The 19,882-nt window shown below is 32.7% G+C and overlaps 3 protein-coding genes across 7 annotated transcripts in view; 1 reads left to right on the forward strand and 2 right to left on the reverse strand.

Annotated features, from left to right (window-relative positions):
* Positions 1–9,260, reverse strand: part of LOC125059792 (transcription factor kayak) — a 41,094-nt gene extending 31,834 nt beyond the window's left edge. The window contains exon 1 of the mRNA XM_047664421.1: positions 8,793–9,260. Coding sequence (XP_047520377.1) covers positions 8,793–8,921 — 129 coding nt within the window. The 5' untranslated portion in view covers positions 8,922–9,260. The remainder of the gene's footprint in view (positions 1–8,792) is intronic.
* A 730-nt stretch (positions 9,261–9,990) lies between these two features.
* The window catches only part of LOC125061613 (transcription factor IIIB 90 kDa subunit), a 32,965-nt gene continuing 23,073 nt past the window's right edge, over positions 9,991–19,882 (forward strand). The window contains exons 1-3 of one of the 2 annotated variants that reach the window (XM_047667236.1): positions 9,991–10,554; positions 10,767–10,991; positions 11,364–11,468. In XM_047667236.1, the coding sequence (XP_047523192.1) occupies positions 10,338–10,554; positions 10,767–10,991; positions 11,364–11,468 (547 nt within the window). In that variant the 5' untranslated portion in view covers positions 9,991–10,337. The remainder of the gene's footprint in view (positions 10,555–10,766; positions 10,992–11,363; positions 11,469–19,882) is intronic. The other variant, XM_047667162.1, reaches the window with a different exon arrangement.
* LOC125061740 (BTB/POZ domain-containing protein 6-B) lies at positions 11,741–19,761 on the reverse strand. 4 transcript variants are annotated; one of them, XM_047667361.1, is made up of 7 exons: positions 19,537–19,756; positions 14,877–15,046; positions 14,008–14,289; positions 13,775–13,922; positions 13,481–13,697; positions 12,591–12,956; positions 11,741–12,505 (listed from the first exon to the last, which is right to left on the reverse strand). In XM_047667361.1, exons 1-7 carry the CDS (start codon positions 19,641–19,643, stop codon positions 12,011–12,013), a joined length of 1,785 nt encoding a protein of 594 aa, XP_047523317.1. In that variant the 5' UTR covers positions 19,644–19,756; the 3' UTR covers positions 11,741–12,010. The 4 variants fall into 4 exon arrangements, with proteins under 4 accessions (XP_047523317.1, XP_047523391.1, XP_047523469.1 ...); XM_047667435.1 differs by having other exon boundaries at positions 14,877–15,041; positions 19,537–19,705; XM_047667513.1 differs by lacking the exons at positions 14,877–15,046; positions 19,537–19,756 and adding an exon at positions 14,522–14,725.

Here is a 19,882-nt window from a genome sequence, read left to right on the forward strand (position 1 = left end):
ATCAAGGGAAATATCCCATAGTCTTGGGGCGCCCTGTATATGCTACCAGAATACTTCTTTAATATTAACAAACTATAGTCTGTAGAACCAGTCAATTTGATAAATAAGCGTACAATTCCTTGTTATTTACATGAAGTAATCGTTTCCAAGTAATTGATAAGGCATTTTCGGTATTTACAGCTAACCTATATCAATATTATAGGAATAACATATATTTTATGATTTTAATTAAATAGTATTAAAATGATATTATGTTGAAGAGATCCTTTGATACTAGTTTATTTTATACTTTAATGCGTAGAGTCGTTAATAGTGGATTAAATTGCAATTAGATAGATTTTTTAAACCTTTCAGTGTAAGAAGAAATAAATAACATACAACATTATTTGAGCAGTGTTGGCCTAGTGGCTTCAGCGTGTGACTTTCATGCCTGAGGTCGTAGGTTGGATCGGCTGTGGACTTTTTGACTATGAGCGCATTTAACATTTGACCGAATGGTGAAGGAAAACATCGTGAGGAAACCGGCTTGCCTTAGACCCAAAAAGTCGACGGCGTGTGTCAGGAGACTGATCACCTACTTGCCTATATTGACAAATGATGTTTCAAGATACAGAAATCTGAGGCCCAGACCTATAATTTATTTCTTTATTTTTTTTAATTGTTTGAAATATATACCATATAAATTACTCACAAAAGAAGTACACCCAACCAACATTTTGGCGCTAATTTTCACCACTCTAATCGTTTGTATTGTTTTAACGGGTATATAAAAGTGTCTAGTAAAACTTTTGTTGGTTTAATGGTCATGAATATAACTAAATAACTCATTAAGATGAGTAACAGTAACAATAATTCGTAATATAATTTAAGAAGTTATAAAAGAGTTAAGCTGAACCACAGTAACGCTAGGTGTTGTAACCTCAAGTAACAATAAGTACCTTAAGTAGTAATAAGGTTTCTAGTAAGTCTTACTATTCCCAAGTGTTGTTTAAGAGTGCTAAGTAAATGTTTTTTACCACTTAACTTGCCTAAAAACGTAATATTACTTAAGAAGGTATGAAGGTTATAGTCACAACCATCATAGAACTTACTCTTATATAAATTCAAGTAACGCGAAACACTTAAAGTAATATTATAGTTTCTAATAACTCTTTCTACCGACAAAAGCTCTTGAAAATAGTTAACAAAATATTTTTATCACCTAAATTGCTACAAAAGAAGTAATTGGAACTTATTTACAGCAATTTAATTTAGAAATTAGAAACCACTTTATATGACATTAGTTGGTATTATGGAGTTATTTTTAGAGCCCTGTTCTTTACAACGGTGTTCGAATTTACCTTTATGTTATTCTAAGAAATATGAAAATACAATTTAAACGTTGTAACTTTTATTTTCACTTGAAATTATAAAATATTACCTACTTTATAGCTGTATAATGTCTCTAACCTCAAAATTGTGTATAGTCTGATTTGGTCTCAAGTCTGTTTGCTCTTGCTTGCTTAATTTTTGCTATGAGTTCGTGGACAAAAAGAAAAAGATGTGGAGGAGTCAAAAGAAAAATATCAAACGAATACAAATTAATAATCAGATCAAATCAATCAGTGTCATCCTGCGATAAAACCACCAAACTGCAAAAAGTGACCAGTATCAGTGATGCAGTTCAGCATCATAGTTCTTCGTTGAAGAGAAGTATTGATGACGCTAGTCTGGGTTGTAGTAGTTTTTGCAACGAATATGTTCATCCAGCGCAGCTTAAATGCCAACGAAAATGTTCGTACTGTCGTAGAAACTCCATCGAAAATGTCGGTCAAGTGCGGGAATTTTAACAAGGTTCCGTACAGGTTTTTTTTATTTATTTTGGTGAGTACTTTATAGGTGATTATTATAATAGCAAATAATTTTATTTTTCACAGGACTAGAAAATCATAATATGTATGTGAGCAGTAACCATGGTGAAACGCAAGATATTGAACAGGGTTCTGTACTTTGAGCATTTTATAATTTCTTGTAAAGAGAGGAATAAATATTTTCTATCATCAACTGATGATATTATTGAAGTCCTAAATATATCAATTAACGCTGAAAAGGTAAATAAATATACAAGGTAAAAAACTTATGGGGAAAATGCTAGTATTTATAAACCTCTTCGGTCATCGTTCCTAAATATCTACAAAGTCTGCGAAATAATTTTAGAGAAAATTGATATCGTTCTGAGCCCTGATGATGTAAACTGTAAGCTAGTCTGTATTGTCCACGGCGGATTCCTGTATTTTATACCACTTTTACATACTTTATAATTTGAATTATAGTGTGTTTATTTAATGTATAAATAAAAACAAGCTTATAAAAATAATTGTGGTTTTATTCAAAATATCTTATCACCAGATTCACTAGTCTGATCAAAACAAGTTTAATAAACTAAGACAAAGATACTGCATGTACAACGCGTAACAAAGAGGGTTTATCAATCCAAAAGGAGGTGAATCTGCCCATGAAACTGAACAACTTTTCCCTAGAAACATGGGTCTAAAAACATTCGACCTCCCATACTAAATGAGTCAGCTGATCGGAAATTTTGTATGGGAGGTAAAATTTTTTTTTCTTTTTTCGACCCATGTTTCTAGGGAAAAGTTATTCAGTATCATGGGCAGGTTCACCTCCTTTTGGATTGATATACCCTTTCTTCTCTCTCATCAAGATTTTTTATTTTATTTTTTGTGATATTTGAGTTATAATAATTCATCTTCTCTTTGTTATTTTCTTGCTCTTCTTCAATTTTATTTTGGGTGATGTAATTTTTTTCAAAAGGTCCATCTAATTCTATTGTACTTTCTTTATCATTTGAAGTATCTCAATCTCGTGATCTTCGTCTTCTTCCTCCGTGTTTTCATTTTCATCGATATTAGAGTTGACATTTTCTGAAGTTTCGTAATCATTTCTTCTTTCATGATCTTTTTCCTTGACACTGCATTCATTTTCTTCAATTATAAGTCTGAAGTCTTTGCGTTTTCTTCATCATTCCCTTTTTCTTTTATCTCTTCTTCAACTACGCCTCTTCTGTCAACATATTGCTTAAAGAAATTTCGTCATTTTTTTCTATTTGTTTTTCCTCTATTTTAGCCTTTTTTTGCAGTTGTTACAGATGTTTCTTCTTCGTCAGATTCAATTTCGTTGTTTACAGACTGGTTTTTTGATAGTTTTGTGCGTTTCCTTGATGTAGACGCTCTTTCTTTTTTAGCCATATTCCTCTTTTTGGCATTTTTTAGAATACTTTGGAAAAATTCAACATTATGTGAAACTGTGTATTTGTTATCCCAAGTGTGCACCATCTCCCAGAAAAAAGACAAAATGTTTTTATAAGCTTTTCAGGCTATTTTAGCATCATTGTTACACCGGCTGCCTCCAATCCAAGAGCATTGGCACAGAAACTTTCTCTAAAATAATACATCAGTTAATGTGTAAGCACAATCAATACCTTTGCCACCAGCGAAAATAACAGAGTACAATTGCTTTTTTTTGTTGCCTATTGGCACTATTTGACAATTCCAGTTCTAATTCATCCAATTGTTGAACAGTTTCAATTGGCTTGATGTAAAAAGCTGTATTACTTGGTGAAGATTTGCATGCGCTCAATGTAAGTTTTGGGAAAGGTTATTAATTTGCACCATAGCATGTTCTAATTGAACGGGTAATGATGCTATTTTCTGAATCGTAGTAGTTTGTACATTCTGGATAGAGTTAAGTTGCTCCAATATTTTTGTTTGGTTTGTTAAGAGTGTATTTTGACTACTACACATGGGTATAACGTACTCGTAGGATAAATCACTGTTTAAGTTTTCTGCAGCAGGTCCTACTGTTGTCCTATTGTTGAAGGCTGAAAAAAATAACGTATTTCTTTGTTTATTACTTGTATTATAAATAGCATAAGTACCTTAATTCTTTGTTTATATGTAAGCTAAATAAATTAAGGATAATTTTGCTATACGTTATAAATAAGCTATCTCAATAAATTTATTTACTAAAAAAGGCAAAGTATTAAGGTGATTGCAGAGCTCACTAGACTTTAAAAGAACACTTGCTGAATATGCGATCTCACCGATTTTATCAAAAAATCTTTAGCATTTGATCTCAATCTTATACTAGTATAAGATCCCGATATACAACGACCTTCACAGAGATGCTTATTTAATGAAACGTATTTTATATTTAATTTAATATGTCAATAAATATAATCCATATGGGTTGCCTAGCAAATTTCAGTCCAGAGTATGTTTAATTAATATTTAAAAAAATTATTTTTTTTAAATATTAATAAAAAAAATTATTTTTTAAATTTTTTTCAATCAATATTTTTAATCAGGGTAGTATTATATATGTATCACTATAACTTTTTTTTTTACTAAAGATGTATATATACTTTAGTGTCACATAAAAAATATACACATAAATTATTAATTGATTAAAAACAACCTAACGTTTGCATATTCTATGGGCTTCATACTTTCGATTGGATAGAATCTATCTAATAATCATACCGGTAAAATGTTTAAAAAATTTTTTTTTTTTAATATAAATAAAAATACTCTGGACTGAAATTTGCTAGGCAACATGGGTTGCCTATGATATGTATAATATGTCAAAAAATATAATCCATCCATATGGATTATATTTTTTATTAAATTTATACATATTACATATACATATTAAATTAAATATAAAATACGTTTCATTAAATAAGCATCTCGGTGAAGGTCGTTGTATATCGGGATCTTAGACCATACGTTTTTACTTCCGTTCCTTGATGGAAGGGTTTTATCAATTGAAAAACGTAACTCTAAAATACTACTACCTTTACATCTAAGTCGAACCATTGTAAAACCAAACACTTCAAACTTGTTCTCTTATTACCTTTAAAACTCTATTCTGGTATAACAACTGCTACAATAGTTCTAACTACAACCTACCTAGCACTTCTCGTTCATAAATAGTAATCATAGGAAATTAGGGTAATTAGAAATAGACGCCATGATAATTCAAACATAACCTCAAAGTAATTTAAGAAAAAACAAGTTTAAAACGCAATTTTTACATCATATGCTTATTTTAAAACTAATTTTATTTACTAAAATACACAACTACCATAAAAGACAAATCCAATAGGCGGTTTTTATCTAAATGTAGATTGAGTGTATACCCCTTCTGATAAAATACAAATCATTTTTACTTGAAATACCACTTATTTTCAAGTCCCTGCAAAATTGAGATGCAAAACATATATGATTCTCTCAATAAAGTAACCCTCGCAATAAATTTTAGGTATGCATTGTAGAAATCAAACTTGACTTACCGAGTTATAGACAATCCGTAACTTGTTATTCACTTTCACTTTGGCCGTCATATTGAAACAATAACACAAATTAAATAATGACAGAAATAAAGTAACACTTCTAGAAGTAAAATTTATATGCAAAACTATAGAGGAATTAAACGTGCTAGAGCCCTGAGTTGCTACTCAACACGGATCAAGATACGTAAAGCAAATCCAAGATATAAATAGCCCTAAAAAAGAACTAAAATATAACCATAAAAATTATACCAACAGACTTTAGAACTTGTATACCACCAATAGTTTTTATTTTAACCATAGTACAAACTTTAAGGTGCTTCAGATGGCAAGATTAAAATTGTACCACCATTATAGAAACAAGAAATTAGTCGCAACTAACGCTATTTTATAACTGTTATGTAACGTTCAGTGTTAAAATAGTGAAAATAATAACCAATTTTATTACTAATAGCGCTAAAAAATGGGGCCCAATCGAGGGGTAGTAAGGGGTTAGAGCGTGCTCTAACACTAATCGCTAAAACTTTTGTATAACTCTGGTTTGCCGAAATCACTTATGAAGAACTGTTTTATCACCAATTCTTATTACCAAAATGTTAGTTGGGCAGTTAGTCGCGTTTGAAAGTAGATACATTTTTTGTAATGGTAGCGTACCTATGCAATTTCTTTGGGTTATATTAAATCAATAATAATTGTGAGTATTATTATAGTACAAATACCGTAAACAAAGTCAATAAGTTCAAGGTCATTGGTAGCAGACGGTCACGCGAGTCACCCTCATTCTACGAACCGCGATCATAGGCGATAACTTGGAATGCGTTTCCATGGCAACGGTAAACAACCATTCGCATTATACAAAAATCGATTCAAACAACGGGTTCGAAGAGACGTAAACAGAACAACTGTATTCATAGATTTACTTTAGGAAAAACCCAGAAACAAAAGCTGTGGTGCAACTCCGATCCGAGGTAAAAGTATGAATTACATAAAGTTTCCCCAAACATACGTGACATTGTGCTCATACAGTGCTCATCTGTGTTGAGGTAAAGTCTAATATTCAAGCATATATAATAATAATAATAAAGCCCATTTAATTTCCAATCATGACAAAAAAAGATAATATACAGCTTAGATTTTTTATAATTTATAAATTATTTTTATCTTGTTATCCTATATTATCTAAGCTACCTTCAGTACCGTCGATCGCAACCCCTTCACGGGTAAAGACCTCCTCCAGCTTTTTCCAACTCACTCTGTCTATAGCTCTCTTTCTCCATTCGCTCACCTTTTTTTCGGCCACCTTGGGCCTTTCCATATAGTTGTCTTTTAGAGTCCACATATTACATATACAACAACATAATTCTACGTAATGTGGCTCGTGTGTGTAGACGACACACACGAGCCTACGGGAAGCCCAAAAAGAGCAGTCATCGCACCTCATGGATAACCATTAGGAGGCGCGTTTCCAGCCTCGAGGGAGTACACTCTTTTCTTTAAACAATTGAAGGTGAAGAAAAAACCGGGAGTCGATTCCTCAGTTCGCTAGTTCGCAAAAGAAAATGTATAAATATAAATAATACAATAATAATAATAAAATAACCTTATCTGCTGTTTTGCTAGTAATTTTATTTATTGTCATATATTTTTTAAAAGATTGCTTAAAACATATGCTGTAGATATATTATTATGTATGATGTGGTGAACTTTAATAAATAAATAGTTGAAATAAGTTTTCAGAGACAAACCTTAGTACCCTGTAAATCTTTATATATATATATATATATATATATACATAAGCATTATGGTAAATCGAACTCACGGTAAACCTTAGACTTGCGACGATAACAATTGTAAATGACCTCGTAAAATTATAAACCAAAATTTGTGTTGTTTCATCACAATTTAGTTTGGCGTATTCTGTAACACGCACGTCGCTCGCGACTTTTCCGCGAATAAATGACGTCAGAGCCTCCAGTCAATGCCTACTTGTAAAGTTTTCCTGCTATTTACCTAATTTATTTATATTGGAAGACATCGCTCGAAACTTATAAGGCAGCCAGTTGCTTTCCGTTTATTACTTAATTATTTAAATTGTACTGTTTCTGTATACTTGCAACAAATTGTTAATAAATAAAATAAAAGTATGTTAACATCTTACTATACCTTCCAATTGCACAAGACTAATATCGTAACTATTTTAACCTCATCTACAAGTTAAACGCAATAAATAGCTAAGCCAATAAGCCCAGATTGCAGTTAAAATACAGCAAAAATATGACCTATGTTTAGTTATAGAGGAAAATTAATTCAAAACAACATGGTTATAATAACATTCTGATATCACAGTATTTACTACACAAAGTGCACCTGTTTCCTTAACAAAAGCATTAAGCATGAATTGTTAAGTTTATTATCATAATACTTAATTCATTATGCTTTATATTGGATTTCATAGATTATTATTATATGTAAACTTTAATATAAGATTTGTGTTACGACACAGCTCTACAAGTTTATTCCACATTATGGGAAGTTATTATTATATATGTATAATGTATATGGCATTTATTTATACTCTTAGAAAAGTTAACCATTTTATGTTGGAAGAAAACCTTATTAATCCCAAATTTAGATTATATATCAATAAATATCTATTTTAACTTTCACACCGATTCCCAAGGAATAGGCAGCTACCAAGAACCTCCACTTGCTACGTTCGTGACAGAACCTCTCTCGACCTTATCCACTTTAAAGACATTTACCATACATTTTTGCTAAATAAATATAAAAAGCTATGTTAATCAATATAGTATATATATAAATAGGATTACTATCCTATACAATTATACAAAAAAATTGAAAAATTATAATGCACAATGTGAAGTAATAAAGCATCATTACTTGTATATAACAGGCATTTCTTATTTTCTAGAAATGACAGTCACTTCTACTAATACATATTATCTCCTTAGTTAGATTATTGAGAATCTAGCTTGACAAAGAGCTGATATTCTACACCTATGTATAACTTTTAAAAAACATATATGGGGAAGGAAAAATTGTCTATGCTCTCATAATCTCTTAATTTAACTTTTCTATTTAAAATAGTTACAAAAATATGCTTCTGTCTATTATATTTTTATATTTCCTGTTCATGGCATGAGTCTAAATGTATTCCGCATTTTAGAAACTCCTCCTTTTGTAGAATTAAAAGCAAACAATCTAGATAAGATAAGAGTATAATATTTGTGTGATAAATTTTCCTGGATCCATGACATCAAGCCAATTCATTTTATAACTCAAAGTGATTTTTCAAGTAGTTAAGTATTTGTTTTCCTGGTGATTGAGTTATTTGTTGAATTATATATACCAATACCAATTTGTTAAATTTATATCATGGGGAACCGCTGGACTTAGTGTCCAGAAGGTAATACTTTAGACTTACCGAAAGCAAAGCACGCGAGGGCCTTGCTGATACAAAATCATTAGTGGAAGATCCTTGTGAAGACTGACTATCACTAGAAAAGTCCGAATGGTTAGAATGACTGTCACTCATTTCCAGCTTCATCGTCATAACGTTCTTTTAAATTTCTCAATAACACACTTTACGTAATTTATTATCACTGCGTAATAACCCGTTATCACTCGGATCGCAAGTTCTAAAAATCTGACAGTTCAAACTTTATGAATTAATGATTAATCATTGATGACAACAATAATATTTAATTTATTTTATTGAAAACATATATTTGAAAAGTGTGCTACGCTATGAACTATGAAGAACAACAATGATGAGTCATCGATGCAGTTTTTGCGATGACGTCGTTCTCTCTTTGGGGATGCCCTTCTCCTGAGAATTTGTTATGTTGCGAGAACCGAAACGACCTAAGAGACCAAGTTTTCAATAAGCACACATACTTTTTATCACAATATAATCTTCTCCAACCTTAAGAACTTTATGGTGAGCTCACTTACTAAAAATAGATTTTGACGTGATATTGCACCAATCACAATCGTTTTTGTCATGACGTCATCTCTATTTTGTTCTTGGACTTGAGACAAACTCAGTTTGTGACAGGCGTGACATACTAACGCCAAACGAATTTGTATGGAAATGGTCACGTGACTAAACGTGAGGAAATAACATTGCAAAGTGACTTTGATTCAGGCCCTAGGCTTGGTTGATATTTATAAAATTTATTTATGTTGGTTAATTACATGATCAATGTTGCGAGATGAGAATATCCAAAATACATGAACATGACCAGTATAATACTTACTAGTGCGGGTGAACCATTTTTTATATCCTTCGTGCTAATGTTAAACATAATTAGAACTAGAAAACCAAAAAAAGCAATTTACCATTTTTTTATCGAAAATAATAACTGCTCACTGCTCACTCTATTAAATAAAATACCACTTTAATTAATAGAGTGAGCTGCTAGATGGTTTGAACATAAGTAACCAGTAACAGTCAACTGCAAAATTTCAATTTTATCTATGGGTGTGTTAACTTAATGAAAAACAGAATGGTGCAGGGTACCCTTATTGTGCCACTACCCGTGCTAATTGTCAAAATCCTGATGTCATTGGTCAAAGTTCCGTCATCAGTCGTAATTGACAGAAATCAATCGACAATAATGTAAATTGTAACTGTTACTGCGGGTTGTTTTTAATTTTGATTTTTGAAATATATCAGATGGGCATGGGCATTGAGCGCATGTTTATGATTTTGTAAATTTGACTAAATAAATTATAAAATTTAAATTTCTTCTTAATGTAGCAAAAACATATTTGATCTGGTATTTCAAAGGTATTATTAGTTATTTGCCCACAAGATTGAAATGAAAAGTAAATACCATGCTATTTGCTAATTACAAATATTCTTAAAAAGCAAAAGAAGAATATCAATCTTAAATTAATTTAAATAAAGTGTAAGGTAGACGTTGGTCCAATAATATTTATAACTAATATCAAGCAAACGCACGCAATGTCATCTGGAAAAAAATGTAAGCATTGTGGGTCATCCGAAATCGAAGTTGACCCTGCAAGAGGAGATGCTGTGTGTACAAACTGTGGTTCTGTCCTCGAAGATAGTATTATTGTAGCTGATATTGAGTTTCAAGAGACTGCACATGGTGGAGCCTCAGTTATTGGCCAGTTTGTGTCAGCTGAATCAAAGGGAGGCGCATCAGGATTTGGAAGAGGTTTGTTCATAAAGAATTTAAATTGAAACTTAGAACTTTAATCCAACTTACGTTTATTAACATATATTTATCAAACATTCGATTCTGTCATAATTTATCAGGCTAGGGTTAGGGTTGTTGGACTCATTTTCCGCAATTAGACACCAAATTGGTCCGTTGTGCGTTAAGTCATCTATACATCTAATTTAATTCACATCATTATTTGGTTTTAGCATTCAATTCTGGAATAGGCCAAGAATCTAGAGAGGTCACATTACGGAAAGCAAGAGATGGAATCACAGCATTGTGCCAACAGCTGCGTTTAAATCAGCAATGTATTGATATTGCATGTAATTTCTTCAAGTTGGCACTTATGCGTCACTTGACTATTGGACGACCGTCAGCACTCACACAGGCTGCGTGTATTTATATGATGTGCAGAACAGAAGGGACTGCTCGTATCCTTTATCATCATACTACTTATAAACCATATATTCACTGTCCATAATCTAGTCTAAGTCAACTTTTTCTTCATAGAATGTAAATAATCAATTCAAAAATCATTTATTCATATAGGTAACACAATGTACACTTATGAATGTCAAAAAAGAAGTATACATTAAATGCTTCTAATTGTACATTTACTGCCAATTCTCAAATCAAGGGCGTAGAACAGTAGAGAAGAACTGGCAATAAACTCTCCGCCACTCTTTTTATAGATTGTTAATTGCCTATTGAAAGTCAAATTAAAAATCTTATAGTTAAAGTAGAGAATTTATATACCATATTTGTTTGTATTTTTTAAAACAGGAATCCTTAACTGTTATCAGATCTATTAATTGATATAAGTGATGCACTGCAGATATGTTGTTATCAACTGGGTCGCACATACTTCAAACTCTCGAAGACTCTCTGCATCAACATTCCACCAACTGGTAAGTACTCTTATAATTCTTATTATAATTTTGGCATAGCAGAAGAAAAGTTATTTTCTAACATGGCAAGACATTTCAATGTATGTCTGTGTCTTGCCATTACCATAAACTGACCAACAACTTATAACAACTAAAACCTGATATGATGGTTATTTTTGATCAGTTAAAGCAGTTTCTGAATAGAAGTTATTTTTTGTACCTTTTAATTCCTCTAATTATATTTCATCCCATAAGACATATCACTAAAACAAGGATTAATTAAAACAAATTGCAAAGCTTTAAATATTTATTGTAAATAAGTTGTAGTCCTAAGAGAAACTTAAAATTTTTAGAGAGCCTTTATACAACACCCATATCACATTATGGTACTTAAGTTAATAATAATAAAAGTTAACAATACATAATATACACAATTTTTACGCAATAATTTAACATTATGGGAATGATGGAAAATCTTTTAAGTCCATATTTTTTTTAAGAAGTTGAGAATTTTCATCAATACACTAAACAGAGTAGTAGAAAGGATGTTTACTTCTTGATTGTCAGTCATCATTTGTATTAACATTAACTATTGCTGCATTCACTGTGGGACCATAGTAAATTAGTTCTGGAATTTGGCCTCCTTGTACACCTGTGCCATTTGTGCTCTCAGAAGAACAGTGAAATTGGAATGTGACTGTTCCCATGTAAACTTCAGTCAAGCCTTCCTGTCCGAAGTAACTTAGTTCACTTCCATCAAGCACTGCAGATGCAGTGTATAGACATTCAGGCTCAATTTGTATAGGATTTTCAAAGTATACATGGAATGTGCTACTTGATCCATCAGAAAAGAATTTCGTATTGTTTTCAGCAAGTACTCGTCCTAACCTTTTTAATTCAATTTTGACATTGTAATCTGCTGCACCATTAGAGGAACCATATAAACCAAAGCCTACAACAAATATCCTTTTATCCACACAAAATTGTATAGAATCACATCTTCCTCTGTACCTCCATTGGTTGCTTCGGTATGCACAGGACTGGAATCGATGACATATCTGAAAAGTGGTATTAAATTGTGAGATTACATTCTTTTTATTTGTTAAGAAAGTATTTAATTTTAGCAAAAATAAAATAAATTACCTGAGCCTTAAGACCAGTTCTTGCTTTTATTGGATAAGATAACTGTGGTTTGGTAGCCGCAGTAAAATGTAAAAAAATATCTATAGTTTCTTGGGGAGTAAGAATTTCAAGTTGAGCAGCACTGTTGGCAAACTCTTCCAAAGTCATAGTAGGAAACCTTACTAAATATATGGCACTGCCAAGCATAGCCCTCTTATTAGTTGGTGTGGGTTCTATTTCCCGACGGACACATTCAGCTTGTGCCCAAGCCAAGGCAGCCTCAAAAAGATTAATTTCCTTGCAATTTAAAGTTTCTCTTGCTAGTACTGATTCCAGAGTTGATACATCAATATCAATAAAACCATCTGATGTGAGTGCCATTTCAGCCTAAAAATATTTCTATGTTAGGTTTTGCAAATTAAAACTGCAATACAATTTGCTTAAATAATTTATTTTCACAATTATTAATAATAATCATTAAAAATAATTATTACAACATATAGACATCCATAGAGTACATGCTTTGCACAACATGCAAATAATAATTTTACTCAAAATGTATTGCAGTTATTATAGCTTCCTTTTTAAACTTTTGCATACTTTAAGTTTTACTAAAAAACTTAACACAATTAATATATATTACATTGATTGTGCAAACATTAAATTATTAACCTGTACTTAAACATTGACTAGTCACAACCAATACATGCCAACATACAAACCAAGAGTTTGGAACTAATGTAAAAATATGAATATTGTTAGTCACAGCAGTTAAGGGATTCACTTGACAAGTTATCACATTTAGTGCTAGAATGATTCTGACTAGATTCAGATAACTCCATTAATAAGCTACTATAAGAGGAAGACGGTCCAATACCCAATGTCATGAGATTTTCTGTCGACTCACATACCTGCGCATCAATTACTTCCCAACACCTTTGCATCAATTCTGGTTCCTCAAATAATCTAGATTGACTTAAAAGCAAACATGCATTTTTTGCTGTAAGACTAGTTTCTAAGTAGTTCACACATGCTCTTGCTACATGTGGGACAAAGTACTTCTTAGCTACATATAGTGTTGATAGCACTGTATCAGCTTCCAATTGAATTTCATCACAGTATAAGTATCTGTAATTTGAAAGACATACCATTAAAATATTATCTATTATTCCAAAATTGAAACCTGTCAGAATTGTTTCACATACTTGAGTAGAGTTAGAAAAGCAGATGGTTCCACGTCAGGTACCTCTATCTCTTGCTTGCACTCTGCTAATCCTCCGTAAAACATAGCATAAAATACGGAACTTCCAGTTGCTAAGACATACTTATGAGCTGGGATAACTTGGATATGACCTGAAGCCCACATAGCATTTGGTCAAAATATATTTACTTATATTGTTTTTAAACACTTAACTATATAAATAAATAAATAAACTACCTGGTGGTCCAACAATGAATGTCACATCAGCCATAAGTTGATTATTGAACATAGCTGCATTTCTATCTCTAATTGTGACTTTTGTTGCTTGCCAATTGGGGTCAAGAGTAGCTGTGCCTGGGGGAGTTGTAGGTAGGGCTGTGGGCGAGGGAGTGGAGCTTTTAGAGCCGCATGGGGATGTTGGCACATTGTAGCAATTCGACACCAGTGTTGTCAACTCCCTTTGAGATATTGTGTTTGGTGGAGACACTGATAATCCACCACCATTGTTGACATTTTCAGCTGAAAAAATACATAATGACATTATGTATTTTATTAATGTTTCCCATTACCAGCATACGTAAACGATGTAAAGATTTTACTAGAATCTCAGAATCTTGTGACAGAAATACTGCATTTAAGCTATTTTCTCAACCTGTTCTTATTGACCAAATGGCTGCGTCATAAAACTTCTAATATAAATGACCCTCACGATAAATCAATATTAATTACAATTTGGAATTCGGAGTCTTACCATTCATCCACGTATTAGTTTCATCCACTAACAAATCTGTACCGTTTGGTAACCTTTTAACGGGTTTTAAAACAATTCTAGAGCATAAATTTGACATTTTCCTAACACTATCTTTTGTAAACAACGCCAAACGCGACTGAGAGTTCGTCCAACTCTTATTTCAGCTATTTGATGCCGTGACGTAACATGAATATTGGCGTTTGTCGCCATCTTGCTTTAGCTTGTCAAGTGATGCTGACTTCCAGTTGAAACTTTTAAGTGACAATTTTCAAGATGACAACTAAACCTTGATTTTATTATAACATTATTAAACTCCGTGAATAGTGAGGAAGTAAAACGTTTCTAAAATGTATACCTTGTATTTGGGGTCGAATTCTCTGTACGTTTGGACGCCGTCGTGGTGCTCTCTGTGTCGGCTCTTGACAGTTCAGTTCCGAAAACCGACCGTCTTCATCAATGAGGCTTTCAAAGAAATCCACACTGCTGTTCATTGATGACCGAGCATAGAACGCATACCAAACTATACTGAAAATAGAATAGTTATTTTATTGCTAATTATTTTATATCTATTGTTAATATTATATTATAATTATTACTCAAAAATCTCTCTATAACGTAAAAATGAGTTAAATTTATTTGGTGTAACCCACAATACCCGTACATTAATTCTTCCCTTCCTATAACGAAGGATCTCTATAACGAATAAAAATGCTCGGCCCTTTTAAATTTGTTATAAAGAGATATATATGTATACACTGTAATTTGTTTGTTAGCTATTGTTAATAGTATAATAATTTTTTACATTGAGCGATATTCACTATAGATATTGTATGCCTATAACGTATTACCCTTTCTACGAAAAGGTAATTACAATATTATTCAATACGTTGAAGAAAACAAAGGTCCTCCGAGGGCTTACTACAACAGATTGTTTTTAATTATGGTAATTGATTTAATTACTAGTTATTATCGGATAAAAATATCAGTGTAACGATCTTATTGAGAAGTTAATAATTACATTCAAGCCATCCTGAGCTCTGAAACGTGACTAAGCCCTAGTCTTTCTTCAAATTATTTCGATTTCCAGAATTAATCATATCATAATGATCGAGTTGGGTATCGTGGTAGAGGTGTGGCTATATACTTGCGTTTGCACTGCCTTTATTAAGTAAATAATTAGTTTATCACCGCAAGCCCCTCCTATAAATGTAGCCCATCACGTTCTAATAGAACTTCCTTTAACCACTTCGAAGATCCTTCTCTCTTCTATTCTTCTTTTTATAGAACATGGGCAAACAGAACTGTTGTTAAGTGATACCGCCCCGCCACCCACGGTCCCCCTGCCAGATCGCTCGCAAGTGCGTTGCCGGCTTTTTAGGAATTGATCGCTCTTATCTTAAAGGACTGTAAGTCGAATTGGTTCAGAAATACTTCATTCAGTTGGTGGTTCCATATAGTAGTGATGCGCAGCAGAAGGCACCTTATAAAGCGCTTAGTGGTGGAATGACTGAAGTCGACGACCGATGATGAGACTCAGCTGCAGCTATTATTCTAAACAACTCCTCCGAACACTCTCCATGGTGAATGCGGTAGGAAATGCAGAGAGACCCCAAAACTCTACGCAACGCCAAGGGATCACGCCGCTCGGAAAGTCTGGTCGTCGACCATTCGAATCACACTTCGTTGAACACGGTCAAGTGGAAGGAGCTGGTAGTGGATAGCCCAGAGGTGAGAACAGGACTCCGTGTGGTGCTGAATTTGCACATTATAGAGTTGCAAGTGGTGGCCCGGTGAGAAGAACCGGCTTCCCTTCAAACGTTCGATATCTTAACACCCAGTGCTCCGATGCTGGTTGTGGGTATAAGGAGAGTGTCTTCGAAATGTGTTTTTTTAGCAGTAAACGTGGGAGAGTATTGGACGTGGGAGAGTTTCGACTTCTCACACAATTTTGTTGCGGTACATCCTTTACCTTGTCCGCAGTAAAGCTCTTTAAAGCTCTGGTACGTCCTTAAATATGTTTGTTTGGCTTCTTCACTATTATCCTCCTTTAATCCTTTATTATTCTAACTCGGTGTCATTGTAATTTTAATGGTTTATTTTTTACTTTTGTTATTTTCTTTCCTTGTATGTTTTCGCTTGTCTTTATTTTTGTTTAGTCTCGCAGTCTTGCACTTGATTCACATTTCACTTATTATTTCTTTAATAGTGTTGTCGGGCAGGGATCGCTTAGTAGCTTGCTGTATCATGTAATTATTTTTTTAAATTTATTAATATTATTTTTCAAATTCTTCTAAATAAAACCTTGAAAAAAAATAAACCTTGCGGAGCGCCAGATAAAAAAGTTCACAGACGTGATTCCAGAGTAGGTATCTTATAAATTGTATTACACTTAATAAACATTGCATTAGTTGCGTATATAAAATTGTTGGTTGCTACAATGTTCTATTATTTATAAACAATTATTATAAATACATTACTATGTATATAAAAAAAACTATAAAAAAAAGCAGGAATTATGAAAAATCCCAATCTTAACAAATTAATTATTATTCAAGGAAAGAAGTACCAATAAATATTGAATATAAAAGTCGAAATTATAGCGAGGCCTCGGATTGATGTTATGACAAATAATTTTAAATTTAAGTTTATCATAAACAGTATTTTTGAAGTTAAAAATACCTTTTTTAACTTCAAAAGTAGAAATCTTACTTCAACTCGGTTGTCCAATGACGCTTTACTTAATTAAGCATTGTTTACACGATTACATAGCGTGTAATTATAAATTATAATTATACAGACTGATGCAGCGTTACTACGTTTATAATACTTAAGACTCAACGCGAACTGTCATATCGTTTTGATGTGTCGCGTCTTTCAATTGTTTGTTAAATTGTTAGGTGAGAGATGAAATTATACGTGGGTAACACTGAAAATGTTTAGAGTTGGCCAGTTAGAAACATTGCTAACGAAAACTTTTTTGAATTTGAATTTTAGAACTCTTTGGTAACCTAACCTCTTTAGTATATTGCATTCATTTGACATTTGATTTTGTAAATTGGCGGCAAATCTAAAACACGTAAAAATGAACCTAACGCGAGAAAATATTCGGTCAATGATTTATTATGACTTTCGATGGGGGCTTACTCAACTACAATGCTATGATAGGCTGCGATTGGCATTTCTTAATAAAGTGCCAGTATTTACGATTGGTTTAACGAGTTTAAGCGTGGACGTAGCAATCTCAATGATGATCCTTTAACAGCGACTACTGAAGATAACATCAGAGCTGTGAGACGCATGATAGAGGATAAGAGAGTGGGCAACAGATACGGGCAAGCCTAGGCATTAGTATGAGTCAAGTTCAAAAACAATTACACGAACATTTAGGCGTCAGGAAGCTTTGTACCAGATGGATTCCCCATACATTAACCGACGCGCGACGACCAGAAACACCTTCGCTTGGACTGGTGTCGCCAAATGTTAGATAAGAGTTCAACAGCAGTGACTCAAATGCTGTATTTGACATCGTCACAGGTGATGAAAGCTGGATATATTGCTACGAACCCAAAACTTAAGATAAAATTCGAGGTATTCGCTTTACGAGCCCTGAAGAATGGGCCCACTGCTTTTCTCAGTGGTTCCATCGAATGCGACGTTTAGAGATGAACGGAGATTACTTCGAAAAACAATAAAAGTACTGGCAACTTTCTACATTAAGCTGTTTTTCATTTTCTAAAAAATTTCAGTGTTACCTAGGTATAACCTAAAACGGTGCAACTCAAATATATAGTTTTTACCAATTTTGAAATACTTCGAGCACAGAAGTCCAATTTCTAAATCTCACCCTAAGTAAACTGTCACATGTCAAATTGAATAAATAACTTAAATAAGGAAGTAACACTTAGCAAGTCTATGTACGTTTTATAAAGATTCGCCAAAAACCATACCCAGAGTGATGTGTGTACTGTGTACCTAACTCTTGCTTATCATATACGTAGTAAACACTAAACGATTACTAACTGGCACTGCTGTGAATCAATAATTTCTTCATCAATGTGGGCGCAAGAAGGTTGTAGACTGTAGTCGATATTCAAGGCCAGATCTCGTTGGCAAATTATTGGTATTTTAATGTTCTTTTCGATGGTTATGAAACATTGGGTGATATGCAGAATTCGAAATAATATTATATTTAAAGATTGATGAATTTTATAATTTATTTGTCATACTAATCAGTGGGGTAGGTAGATTTCGGTTTCATTTATTTGTTTCGACCCAATGTGGCGTACATTGTGAATGTAAATATGTACTAGTCTTATCTATTTTATTTCATTTGCTTTTATGTACCAGGGACAACCTGCCGTCTCCCACATCATGGGACTCCCTAGTGTGGGGACTAGCGTCAGAACAAATTTTGTTTATATATTCTATATTATTATTATTATTAATCCATACTTTCAACTTGCTTGCTGCATACTCGAAATAAAGTGACCTATTTTTACAAAACAAACACTTGCAGTATATTTTACCATTGTTATGTATTTAATTAAATTTGTATATTGTGTTGCAAACAGATATAAATATAAATTATTTGTTTTAATACTCGGGTATTGACACGTTAGAAAGTGCCACAGTTTTTGTTTTACTTTTATTAATTGAATATTATTTATAACAATTTATGTAAACTGGTTCCAGTTTACGCATAAATTAATTAAAAAAATATTATTATAATTCTGCAAAGATTCAAAAATCTCGCGCCAAATTGCTTTATAATTGGACCTGTTCTTGCTAAAAAATAATAATACGAAATTATTTTTCCTAAATGATTTGTATTGTACAGTTTTTATTATATTGCTAATTAAATGTCTTTGGTTTTTAATACTAAATAAAGCTATATAATCGTGACCATCGTGATAGGTACGACATTAAAAATACACTGAGAACACATTGAACGCGCTTCAATCATGTCTCTCACGGTAGCTTATAGCTCCAATTTAATATCATTTTAATAAACAAACCGATAAATGAAGAAAACCAAGTCTGCCTTAGTGAAAACCCAGCGTAGAAGTATTCTTCCAAGGACCACAGGAAACTTTTTGGATACTACAGTTGCACTGCCCTGCATTTCATTCCCTCGGGGCACAGATCATATTCACTAATCACAAATCACAAAACACATTGAAACGTCGCGCTGTCACGAATACGGTTTACTGAGTGCGCCTGCGTCGGTTTGCAACCGCGTTCCGTTGCGCAAGGCTGGGGCATGACCGTCTCCGAAATTTCGATCGTGAAAGTGCATGATGTCATTATTTAAATGCAATATATTATTTTTATTATAGTATGGGATTGTAAATTGTATATTTA

This window comes from Pieris napi, chromosome 1 (assembly GCF_905475465.1).
Source record: "Pieris napi chromosome 1, ilPieNapi1.2, whole genome shotgun sequence".
Lineage (NCBI taxonomy): Eukaryota > Metazoa > Arthropoda > Insecta > Lepidoptera > Pieridae > Pieris > Pieris napi.